Source organism: Schistocerca gregaria, chromosome 2, assembly GCF_023897955.1.
Source record: "Schistocerca gregaria isolate iqSchGreg1 chromosome 2, iqSchGreg1.2, whole genome shotgun sequence".
NCBI classification, from domain to species: Eukaryota; Metazoa; Arthropoda; class Insecta; order Orthoptera; family Acrididae; genus Schistocerca; species Schistocerca gregaria.
The window spans coordinates 428,899,948-428,913,268 of record NC_064921.1 but is presented as its reverse complement, the minus strand read 5'-3'; the positions used below and the strand labels follow the sequence as shown (position 1 = coordinate 428,913,268).

At 46.2% G+C, this 13,321-nt stretch overlaps 1 protein-coding gene across 1 annotated transcript in view; it reads left to right on the top strand.

Moving 5' to 3' along the window:
- LOC126324320 (glutamate receptor ionotropic, kainate 2-like) overlaps positions 1 to 13,321 on the top strand; it is a 187,764-nt gene that overhangs the window by 91,716 nt on the left and 82,727 nt on the right. The window contains exons 7-8 of the mRNA XM_049994949.1: positions 7,262 to 7,423; positions 13,101 to 13,259. Coding sequence (XP_049850906.1) covers positions 7,262 to 7,423; positions 13,101 to 13,259 — 321 coding nt within the window. The remainder of the gene's footprint in view (positions 1 to 7,261; positions 7,424 to 13,100; positions 13,260 to 13,321) is intronic.

Below are 13,321 nucleotides of genomic sequence, written 5' to 3'. Positions count from 1 at the left end.
CTTATCATTTCATCTTACCACCATCGTCGCACATGCCACCAAAAGTGGCGTCAAATAGAAAGACTTGCATCAAACGTAGGAAAAGCATCAGACGCAATCTTCGGGCCAATAATGCCATACGATCATTTCATTTCAAATTACAAACAGAAATTCTGTTTCAGCGCGTTTGAAAATTCAAAGCTATAATCGGAAAGTATACACTATTGGCCATTAATATTGCGACACCAAGAAGAAATGCAGATGATAAATGGGTATTTATTGGAAAAATATATTATACTAGAACTGACATGTGGTTACATTTTCACGCATTTTGAGTGCTTAGATCCTGAGAAATCAGTACCCAGAACAACCACCTCTGGCCGTAATAACGGCCTTGATACGCATGAGCTTGAGTCAACCAGAGCATGGATAGCGTGTAAAGGTACAGCTGCCCATGCAGCTTCAACACGATACCACAGTTCATCAAGAGTAGAGACTGGCGTATTGTGACGAGCCAGTTGCTCGGCCACCGTTGAACAGACTTTTTCAGTTGGTGAGAGATCTGGAGAATGTGCTGGCCAGGGCAGCAGTCGAACATTTTCTGTATCCAGGAAGGCCCGTACATGACGTGCAACATGCGGGCATTCATTATCCTACTGAAATGTAGGGTTTCGCAGGGATCGAATGAAGGGTAGAGCCACTGGTCGTAACACATCTGAAATGTAACGTCCACTGTTAAAAGTGCCGTCAGTACGAACAAGAGGTGACCGAGACGTGTAACCAATGGCACCCCATACCATTACGCCGGGTGATACGCTAGTATGGCGATGATGAATACACGCTTCCAATGTGCGTTCACCGCGATGTCGCCAAACACGGGTGCGACCATCATGATGCTGTAAACAGAACCTGGATTCATCCTAAAATATGACGTTTTGCCATTCGTGCACCAAGGTTCATCGTTGAGTACATCATCGCAGGCCCTCCTGTCTGTGATGCAGCGTCAAGGGTAATCGCAGCCATGGTCTCCGAGCTGATGTCCATGTTGCTGCAAACGTCGTCGAACTGTTCTGTTGACTCAGGGATCGAGACGTGGCTGCACGATCCGTTACAGCCATGCGGATAAGATGCCTGTCATCTCGACTGCTAGTGATACGAGGCCGTTGAGGTCCAACACGGCGTTCCGTCTTTACCTTCCTGGTCCCATTGGATCTCGACCAACGCGAGCAGCATTCCGCGATACGATAAACCGCAATCGCGATAGGTTACAATCCGACCTTTATCAAAGTCGGAAACGTGATGGTACGCATTTCTCCTCCTAACATGGGCATCACAACAACGTTTCACAAGGCAACGCCGGTCAACTGTTGTTTGTGTATGAGAAATCGATTGTAAACTTTCCTCACGTCAGCAAGTTGTAGGTTTCGCCACCGGCGCCAACCTTGTGTGAATGCTCTGAAAAGCTAATCATTTGCATATCACAGCATCTTCTTCCTGTCGGTTAAATTTCGCGTCTGTAGCACGTCATCTTCGTGGTGCAGCAATTTTAATGGCCAGTAGTGTATTAACGGTATGAACTGTACAATTAACAGAGTGCATGCATATGACAAACAAACTTGGAGTTCGTGCTCAATTTTCCAAATGGCCTAACATCTTGCGCAGTGACATAAATATTCGAGAAAGTAAGCTTTCGCCCCATAACAGCCTTCGGGCTGTGATGAATATACAACCATGAAATCTTAACTTGGTATGCATACAGGGTGTAACTAAATTCCCTTTACAGACTTTGGGGACACCAAAACAATAAAGAAAAAGCCAGTAAAAGTGAGCTCTCATATGCACACTTTAAGAATTATGGGCACTTGTTCAACAGACGAGATGTTTCACAGAAGCGGAATGCGCTCACCTTGGAAACTTCATTGCTGCGGAAAAAACAGCACGTGTCAGAACCGAGCAGGCTGGAGGGTTAAGAGTAAAGTGGTCAATACTGTTGTCAACAGCCAGTACCGAGAGTGAATGGAACAAGATTGTTTCCACAAAGGATTCGCAGTGCATACCGTCGACATTCACTCTGTGGTCCAGTCAGGTTAATGTGACCACCGCATATGTTCACCGCTAACATGCAAAAGCCATTCACAGACGGCATGTGGAAGCACTTGCACTGGAGCATGTCGAAGGGACGCGGAAAATAGTGCAGTCATCTACATCTACATCTGCATCTTCATGAATACTCTGCAATTCACATTTAAGTGCTTGGCAGAGGGTTCATCGAACCACAATCATACTATCTCTCTACTATTCCACTCCCTAACAGCGCGCGGGAAAAACAAATGCCTAAACCTTTCTGTTCGAGCTCTGATTTCTCTTATTTTGTTTTGATGATCATTCATACCTATGTAGGTTGGGCTCAACAAAATATTTTCGCATTCGGAAGAGAAAGTTGGTGACTGAAATTTCGTAAATAGATCTCGCCGCGACGAAAAACGTCTTTGCTGTAATGACTTCCGTCCCAACTCGCGTATCATATCTGCCGCACTCTCTTCCCTCTTACGTGATAATACAAGACGAGCTGCCCTTTTTTGCACCCTTTCGATGTCCTCCGTCAATCCCACCTGGTAAGGGTCCCACACCGCACAGCAATATTCTAACAGAGAACGAACGAGTGTAGTGTAAGCTGTCTCTTTAGTGGACGTGTTGCATCTTCTAAGTGTCCTGCCAATGAAACGCAACCTTTGGCTCACCTTCCCCACAATATTATCTATGTGGTCTTTCCAACTGAAGTTGTTTGTAATTTTAACACCAAGGTACTTAGTTGAATCGGCATCGTCGTAATGTGGAAACGGAGCGATTTATCTGACGTCCAGACGGGTATTACCATTGACTGTTGGGCCAAGGGCGGAAGCATTTCCGAACCAGCTTAATTTGAAAAATATTCGCGTGCCGTTATGGCTAAAACAAACCCCACATGGCAAAACTGCTCTTTCACTGAGGGAACTGTGGTGACAGTTGATGACAAGGTTGAACGATGGCTGCGGAGGTGTGCACGGGCGAACAGACGTGCAACTACCCAGATGAACCAAGGAGCTACGGACAGCGTCTTCTGAACTACCGTTCAGCGAACGTTGCAGCGTATAGGGCTCCGCAGCACCTCGTTCATACGCCCATGTTGGCTGCCGTTGCCGGCCGGTGTGACCGTGCGGTTCTAGGCGCTTTAGTCTGGAACCGCGTGACCGCTACGGTCGCAGGTTCGAACCCTGCTTCGGGCATGGATGTGTGTGATGTCCTTAGGTTAGTTAGGTTAAAGTAGTTCTAAGTTCTGGGGGACTGATGACCTCAGAAGTTAAGTCCCATAGTGCTCAGAGCCATTTGAACCATTTCACTGCCGTTCATCGGCGTCGAATGCTGGAACTTGCGCGCCAGTACCGCAACTGGACGTCCACTGACTGGCGACAAGTGGCCTTTTCGGATGAATCACGTTTCATGCTGTGGGACAGACGGTCGATGGCGTTTACGTTGGGAGCAAGGGGGCACAGGTCAGAGGAGGAGCGGTATGATATGGGGAACATTTTCGTGGAATTCCATGGGTGATCTCGACGTTATCGCTGGAAGGCATTGTCGATCTACAGAAGTATGCATCTATCATTGGTGACAACATCTAACCCCACGTCGAGGTTATTGTTCATCGGCACGCTGGCATCTATCAGGAGGACAATGAAACATGTCACACAGCTCGCTTCATATGTGCGTGGTTCGAAGAGCAAAAGGATGGGTTTACCGACTCCCCTGGGCACCAGACTCCCTGAATGTAAACCCAATCGAGTATTTATGATACCACCTTGATCCGGATGTTCGTGCCATGAATCCTGTATCGAGTTCCAGGATCCTTGAGCCTACATGGTTCCATATTCCTGTCAGATATATTCCAGAATTTCACTCTCATCCTGTACGTCTCGCTTTGCAAAAGATGATTATCCAGGCTTTTGACAGAAGGTACATTAACGTGACTGGAGAGTGTAAACTGGGACAGGTATTCAAATGAAATTGAATTAATCTGTAATCATCCACCGATGATCCTGGCTCCTTTACGCTAAAATACCTAAATATATCTAAACATCCTCCGAAATTGTGTTGGTAGATGTTGGGTTCACAATAATGGTTCTACAACACTCCTATTCAGCTCGGTATGTTATGCACTTGGAACTGTCTGTCGTTGGGTTCAACGATGTGTAGAAAAAAATGGCAGATTATTTTACATACTATCAGTTTTGTTGTCCTATGAATTTACCTTATGGGATAATACACCTAAACAGTTAGTCTGGACATTATGCTCTTCGATCGAAGCAGTACGAAATGAAATTGCTTGCTAGTTCTAGCATGATCAGAGCTGTTTTCTAATTCATCCGGATAGACAGGAAAAAGCATAATAAAGGCAGGTGTCAATGTGTGAACGTCTTGCCGTAAGTGTAATGGTATTGTATCGCTCCGTCTTGATGTGCGATCTGATGTTTTCTCTGACATCATACATAAAAAACGAAGCCATTTGTAGATATTCCGAATGTCTACCTGTCCCACGTCGTAAGTATTTCGGCAAACCAACTAGTTTCCATCTTGAGGTAATTCCTGATGACTGCTTTTCTGCTCGGGTGGGCGTCCGATATACATCAGCCGTTACACCTTCCATCACACCGCCGCCATCGCTACCCACGCAGCTGCCGCAGTGGGTGGTCGAGGTGGCGTAGTTTAACGGTTGCAGCTCGCAGTCAGTTCGAAGCAATACTGGATGTGTGACACAGAACACAGCGCGAACTTAACTCCAATTACTAGCACAGTTTTAACATCATGCCTGCTTTACCTTTCTCGTAGCACTGTCGTTGCATGATGATAAGAGAGTTCCGTAGGCAGTCAGATACAAACGTCGTAGAGGGAATGTAGCAAATTACATACAGCTTATGCTGCTCGTTGGTCGTTAAGGAACGGAAAATCTCAAGTACATCCTTGTCAATGTAGACATGAAGCCTATTATTTCTTTTTATTGCTATATTCTGACTGTAAACTAAAAGCGAGCACCGCTCATGGTGGGCGAGAGGTCTTCCCCGGAAGAACGATACATCTGCCGTTCACAGTGTCGAAGAAGCAACTTGCCGTGCAGCACTGCACATTTTATTCTTTTCGCAAAATCTGTTCATGTACGTTCCTTGCAATAGTTATATTCTTACTTATTTCTGTATTTCGTTTGAAACGCACTTACTGAAAAATGACACTCTCACATATGAAGATAGTAACTGTTCTCGAAAGAACAGATACCATAGATGACCGTGCAGCTTCTTTAGAATAAATGATAATTAAAACCCTCAGCTGCCCACAGGTGTTGTTGATATATCTACACTCCTGGAAATGGAAAAAAGAACACATTGACACCGGTGTGTCAGACCCACCATACTTGCTCCGGACACTGCGAGAGGGCTGTACAAGCAATGATCACACGCACGGCACAGCGGACACACCAGGAACCGCGGTGTTGGCCGTCGAATGGCGCTAGCTGCGCAGCATTTGTGCACCGCCGCCGTCAGTGTCAGCGAGTTTCCCGTGGCATACGGAGCTCCATCGCAGTCTTTAACACTGGTAGCATGCCGCGACAGCGTGGACGTGAAGCGTATGTGCAGTTGACGGACTTTGAGCGAGGGCGTATAGTGGGCATGTGGGAGGCCGGGTGGACGTACCGCCGAATTGCTCAACACGTGGGGCGTGAGGTCTCCACATTACATCGATGTTGTCGCCAGTGGTCGGCGGGAGGTGCACGTGCCCGTCGACCTGGGACCGGACCGCAGTGACGCACGGATGCACGCCAAGACCGTAGGATCCTACGCAGTGCCGTAGGGGACCGCACCGCCACTTCCCAGCAAATTAGGGACACTGGCCGTACACCTCTGGTGATCGTCGAGGGGACACTGAATAGTGCACGGTACATCCAAACCGTCATCGAACCCATCTTCTACCATTCCTATATCGGCAAGGGAACTTGCTGTTCCAACAGGACAGTGCACGTCCGCATGTATCCCGTGCCACCCAACGTGCTCTAGAAGGTGTAAGTCTACTACCCTGGCCAGCAAGATCTCCGGATCTGTCCTCCATTGAGCATGTTTGGGACTGGATGAAGTGTCGTCTCACGCGGTCTGCACGTCCAGCACGAACGCTGGTCCAACTGAGGCGCCAGGTGGAAATGGCATGGCAAGCCGTTTCACAGGACTACATCCAGCATCTCTACGATCGTCTCCATGGGAGAATAGCAGCCTGCATTGCTGCGAAAGGTGGATATACACTGTACTAGTGCCGACATTGTGCATGCTCTGTTGCCTGTGTCTATGTGCCTGTGGTTCTGTCAGTGTGATCATGTGATGTATCTGACCCCAGGAATGTGTCAATAAAGTTTCCCCTTCCTGGGACAATGAATTCACGGTGTTCTTATTTCAATTTCCAGGAGTGTAGATGGGGACATATGAAAATGTGTGCTCCGACCTGGACTCGAACCCTGCAGTCGCGCTATTCATCTGTGTCCTAGGCGGCTCAGGTGGATAGAGTGTGTGCCATGTACGCAGGAGATCCTGCGTTCGAGCCCCGGTCGGGGCACACATTTTCAGCTGTCCTCCTCGAGGTATATCAATAATACCTGTCGGCAGCTGAGGGTTTCAATTAATTATCATTTACTCCCACATATATGTCTGCACAATGCGCCGCCATTGACTTAAATGACACACTGTTGTAGGGTCAGTATAACTTTGTGGATCAGCCTGTAGATGCTCCTTGTGACGTAGCTCGGTGGAGAGAATGTTGACTCACCTACTCGCTCTTGAGTTTGCAGGCAGGGTTATATCGCTGCTTAGAAACGATCGTCTTCTCGGCCAACAATGTTCTCGTATTCATAAATTCTTACATCTTCTATACGTACTGTATGTGCAACATACATTTTCAGAAAGGAGGGAAAAGGGGGGAGGTATGGTAGGAGCGGATATATGCCATCTCTGCGACGCGCCTGGTCAACATTCACGGCTCAAGGAGTACGTAAATCAGTTATTAATTTCATATTTCTGCCATCCTATTCTAATGTGAACAATTCTGTGTGTTAATTAACATTCACACAAATCAGTGCCGGCAGAATTCTATCGACTGCTGCGCTCCCAGCCAAGTTTGATAGCGCTTGTAGTATTAACGTTGTTGACTGCTATACCGTTATCACTACTGTCAACCTCGCCTCCATATGCTAGTGATCGTCCCCCTGTTGCAGGACACGCACACGCTGGACCTGGGTCGCTACCTGCGCAGCGGCGCCAACATCACGACGCTGCGGCTCGTCCAGCCGGACAGCGAGCTCGTGCTGAAGAGCATGCAGGACTTCCAGTACCTGCGCACGGCGCAGCCCATCCACATCAGACCGGAGACTCTGCGGGTGAGGCTGCAGTGTGGGAAAAGAGATGTAGGCTACCTAGTAGGAGACAGTCTGTTCGTCGCAGTGTCACTTCGTTCACACATTAGTGAACATAGTACAATTCTCTCGATATGAGCATTTTAGAAATTTTACTATGAAATTTTGCGTGTGTTTCGCAAACTGACCAGTCGAAAACCAATATTTTGTTCATTCTTGCTTCCTTGCTCGTTAATTAGCTTATATTTGTAGTGTTTAGACATGTTATCCAAAACAGACGTTCACCACAGTAAACATTTGACGCATAACACAAACAGCCCAAGCTGTAGCCACATAACTTTAGGTCCCGCTATGCGTGTCAGACAGCTAGCACGGTTTTACAAATGAGCTTGTGTTCAGTCGATAGAACAAAGAACAAAGCTGTCAGTCGAAGCTAGGTCTGGAAGGTTGATAAATATCCCAAAACCAATAACTTCTACAAGAAGAAAAATATGTATTTGAAAGAGACGTACGACTGAAGATTTTACAGTTAAGACCTTCCTTTTTTACATCCGTTGTTGCTGCCTCTGGATCACGAGGCCCGGGTTCGATTCCCGGCCAGGTTGGGGATTTTCTCCGCCCTGAGACTGGGTGTTTATGTTGTCCTCATCATTCCATCATCATTCATGAAAGCGGCCAGATTGGACTGAGTAAAGATTGGGGATTTGTATGGGCGCTGATAACAACGCAGTTGAGCGTCCCATAAACCCAACATCGTCATCCTTTATTACGTCACGCCCTTACATCTAATGATATCGATCTTCGCGATGCACTCTTTGCTGGCCACGCGTGTTCTTCATGTCACGTCTCATTACGACCACATGTAATTTATCTGCACTCATGCAAGATTATTTCGCGAAATGGGAATTAACTGCTGTGAACAATCCCTGAGATGATAAGGAGCAAAACAGATTGTAGGGACATGTGGCCAGAAATATCCAATATAGAGATAGAAGATCTTTGACCGTGACCCCGGTATCAGCCCCAGGATGGGGGCCTGTCTTTACGGAGTAAGCCAGACGACAGTGTGGAACATCCTCCTCCACCACTACCACAATCCTTATGCTTTACAGCGCAGGCCGGCGTTATTGCCTAAGGACTTGCCTTCACGCCGACAATTTTGTCAGAATTTTTTGACTGTTGCCACGTCAGCCGATGTAGATCGTGGGAGGTCTCACTCTCTCATAAAGTCAGTCTTGCCGTTAAACACATTTATTACGACAGCATTTCCAACAAAAACACATCTAATACCCTGTCGTAACTTCTTACCGCGCAAAATGACAATGACATATTACAAATACTACGCAATAAGCCGGCCGCGTGGCCGAGCAGTTCTAGGCGCTTCAGTCCGGAACCGCGCGACCGCTAGGGTCGCAGGTTCGAACCATGCCTCGGGCATGGATGTGTGTGATGTCCTTAGGTTAGTTGTCAAGTTTGAGTAGTTCTAAGTTCTAGGGGACTGATGACCTCAGATGTTGAGTCCCATAGTGCTTAGAGCCATTTGAACTACGCAATACTATCACGGAGTTGTAGCTATCAATTCTAGCCTGACATATCCTACAAAATATCTCACTCAAAATCATTTGATTAAAGTGAGTTTCATGTTGTGCCATTTCAGATTTCAGATCATGGTACACATATAAATTATTGCCTTGCAAGCGAGGGGAATATTCCGGAAACGATGGTCAGAACCGAAAGATGAGAGTTTTTTAAATTTAATTCTTTGAAACCATCTCTCAGAGAAAAAACCGAAGGCCTATAATATGTGAAGGCGTATTTTTTTTATGAATTCAGAGAGTATAAAGTCAATGACATGCTCAACATGTACACTGCCTCCAATTGTGGGCATTTCCATTGACGAACACTTATGTAACTATATGTAAGTTAAATATAAAGCCATCCTGGACTAACACTGAGAGAATGACGGTAATCTGTGTACCTTCCAGGACACGAGTTAATTTGAAATTCTTGCTCCTTTTCATGTAAGGATCGATCTTGCGAAGTGTGGCACTATAAATTACCTGATTAAAGGTATCAAGAATGTTGTTAGGGGACACTAATATGGATGTGGCCCCTTCACCTTTTGACGGCTTGAAATCTGTTGAGACAGTCCCAGTGAGGTGACAATGTCTTTGGAGGAATGGTAGCCCATTCTTCCTCAAGAGCCGAAACCAGAGATTGTAGTGCGGTCAGGGGCGCCTTGCCACGGTTCGCACGGCTACCCTACCTCGGAAGTTCGAATCCTCTCCCGGGCATGGGTGTGTGTGTGTGTGTTGTCCTTAGCGTAAAGTAGTTTAAGTTAGACTAAGTTGTGTGTAAGCCTAGGGACCGATGACTTCAGCAGTTTGGTCTCATAGGAACTTACCACAAATTTCCAAAATTTCCATTTCAGGAATGTTATTCCCCCCAAACCATTGCCTCACGGATGCTGTTTTATTACAGGGTGAATTTTCATGGTGACAGAATTAGTCATCGTTTCCGAAATGTTCCTCTTTTGTGCATTATGGACAAATTTATAAACTGTGCCCATATCCTTCTGTATTTAGAATTTTCGTAAGCGCAGTAAACACACCACCCTGGAACGACGTGAAACAATCCACGACTTAACGTCACCTCCTCCGTAATTCACTGTTGTGACTACACGTGATGCAGATATCCATCGGTTTCAGACCGGGTATAGCGTGATTCATCACTCCAAATTACTCCCTTCCAGTGTTCCACTGGAGTGCAGTAGCGACGCTCTTTACACCTCCTCACGCGTCTCTTAGCATGGAATACAGAAAAGTTGGGCTTATGAGGAGCTGATCGACCGTTGCACGTGATTTATTTTAACTCCATGCGCACAGTTATTGTGCTGGTTGGTTGGCTGATACCACTTTGCACCTCACTAGTGATTCCTTCGGCTGATTTCATGCCATTTTTACAATCACCTTCCACAATGGTCGATGATACCTGTCTTCCAGTGTAGGAGGTCTACCTGGTCTTGCTCAGCTGTGACTGTTCTTTCGTGTTTCCACTTCAGAAGCACATCATCAATAGTGGACTTCGCCAGCTTTAGAAAGATTTGTTACTCATGTCAGTTGACATCCAGTGACTGGACCACGTTAGAAGTCACAGAGATCTCCCGATCGGCCCATTCTGTCGTTGCTGCTTCTCTGCTGACAACACAATACTCCTTGCGTCCTTTTATGCTGATGGGCCAACCCTTCGTGACATCTAGTAGTAAATTGCGGTTTACACAGGGTTAGCTTTATTATTATTTTCAATTATTCCCTTTTGAGAGAGCGATTGAACTTGAGTAGTCATGATTTCTTCTTCTTTCTTCGTTCTTCCCACATTCTCTTCATACGTTCATGTGTTCTCTCTTGCGTTCTTCTGACCACCTTTTTCCCTTTCTGTTCTCCGTATGTTCTTGTTAAAGTGTGTGTTTCTATGATGTTTCTTAACTGTTCTCTGTTGTTTATGCCGTCTTGTGTGACCCCCAGAACTTTATTGTCTTCTTCTGCTTCAGTGACCCACTTTGTCTTGTTTTTGCTCTTGTTTGCTATCTCGAAGATTTTTCTTGTGAGCCTGCTTTTATTCATCCTGCTGATATGGCCATTAAATATCATCCTTCTCTTTCTAATGGTGTCTGTTATTGTTTCTGTGTCTTTGTAAATATCTCTTAGTTGGCCTCTTCAACCAAATTTCTTCCACGAAATACTGGTTCATATATTCTCCTCAGAATTTTTCTTTCCTACTTTTCAATCTCTCTGATGTTCGTATGACCATGAATTTCTGCAGCATAAACTGCTTCTGGTAGGACTGCTGTGTTGCAATGCCTTAGTTTCGCATTGACAGAAAGAGATTTCTTATTATAGTGATTCCAAGTGAGCTTATATGCTTTTTGTAGTCTGGAGACTCTATCTTTATTGGCTATTGAGTTCAGTCCTGATGGCTGGATTATCTCTCCCAGATATATGAAGTGGGCAACTTGTGCCACTTTCCCGTATTGAGTAGTAATAACGAGATTATCTACGTGTTTGTTTTCCATATACTGTGTTTTCTTGTAGGAGATTTGTAGCCTAGTTTTATGTGAGATTTCATGTAGCTTTACAAATGCAAGTTTGCCTTTCTCTCTAATATTCCTTAGAATCGCAAGGTTGTCCGCTAAAGCCAGACACTTCAACCTAATTCTCTGCTCTTTTTTAATCCCAAGGGTTAGCTTTATATTTTTCGACCAGATAGTGTAGTTACTAGCGTAGCATGTTTATTTCTACGTACTGCCTGTTTTGTATTGTTTTATTAGTTGCTGTGTAGCAGGCACAGGGTGACAATTATTGAACTATATATAAAAACACCTAAATTAGTCATGAACTACGGCGTGCACACACTTTAGTCAACATGTAAACGTCATTACAGATATACGGATTTAGGTTATGACATGTTCGATATGTGTGCTATCATTGGCGATGATGCGCAGCCGAATAGCGAAATTCTGTGTGACCCGCTAAAGTGCCGGAACATTGATGCTATCAATGATCTCCTGAAAGGCTGTTTTCAGCTTAGAAATGGTTTTGGGGCTATAGCTGTACACCTGTTCCTTAACATCGGCCCACAAAAAGGAGACGCATGTGTTCAGATCCGGAGAATCTGGCGGCCAATCGAGGCCTATGCCAATGGCTTCTGGGTACCCCAGAGCCAGAATGAGATCCCGAAAGTGCTCCTCCAGGACATAAGACACTCTCCTGCTTCGACGGGGTCGAACTTCGTCTTACGTGATCCACATATTGTCGAAATCAGGGTCACTTTGGATAATGGGGATGAAATCATATTCCAAACCTTACCGTTCGGTAATCACTGTGTCATCAAGGAATATCGCACAGATTATCCCGTGACAGGACACTGACACCACACGGTCACCTGTTGAGAGTGAAGAGACTTGTCGATAGCGAAGTGCGGATTCTCAGTTCTCCAAACGCGCCAGATTTGCTTATTGACGAACGTATTCAAATGAAAGTGGGATTCGTCGCTAAACTAAGCCATATTCATATCGAAGTCCTGTTCGTCAATTCTATGGACAATAGTGTTGGCGAAACACAACCGCTGTTCCACGGCTTTGGGGATTAATGGTTGATGGGTTTGAATTTTGTGTTGGGAGAGATGCAGGTCTTCAGCAACAATTTGTCGCAATGTATTCCGGTTGATTCCCACCTATTGTGCACATGGTTTGAAACACAGCGCGTGTCTTATCGATGTTTTCAGGCGTTTTCACCCTTTTTGGACGATCAACATTGCCAACTCTGTCATCACGAACACTACCTGTTCTTTGAAACTTGCGAATTACGTTCACGATTGTTAGCACACTTGGACCGGTTGTGTTAATCACGAACTCGATGGCAAACTTCCTTTGAGTCGCAGCTGGGCTGTTATTACTCACACAGTAGGCTTTCATAAGCGCTATACGTTCAGGCACCGTCAAGTTTTCACGTGCAAATGGCCGACAACAACAAGGCGCGTGCGCAAGCACATACTAACTTCCATGCCCCGCGGCCGTCCGTGCAGTTTGAACGTTCTGACGCAAACTGTCCAGAAGTTAAGACGATCTTATTTCATGTGGTTCGGTAATTGTCACCCTGTAAGACGTGTGATGGTGTGGTTGTGACGGGTGTCGTTGCGTCAGACGGAGACGGCGCTGGTGTTCGACGCGGTGCACGTGCTGGCCAACGCGCTCTTCAAGGGCAGCACGGCGCAGCCGGTGCGCGAGCAGCGCCTGCCCTGCCACGGCGGCGTCGGCGCCGTCTGGGACCACGGCATCGGCGTCCGAGAGTTCATCCGCGACGTGAGTGCTAGCGCTCCGCCTGTCTGTCGGTGCTCCCCACAAGGCGAACTTCCCATCGCACC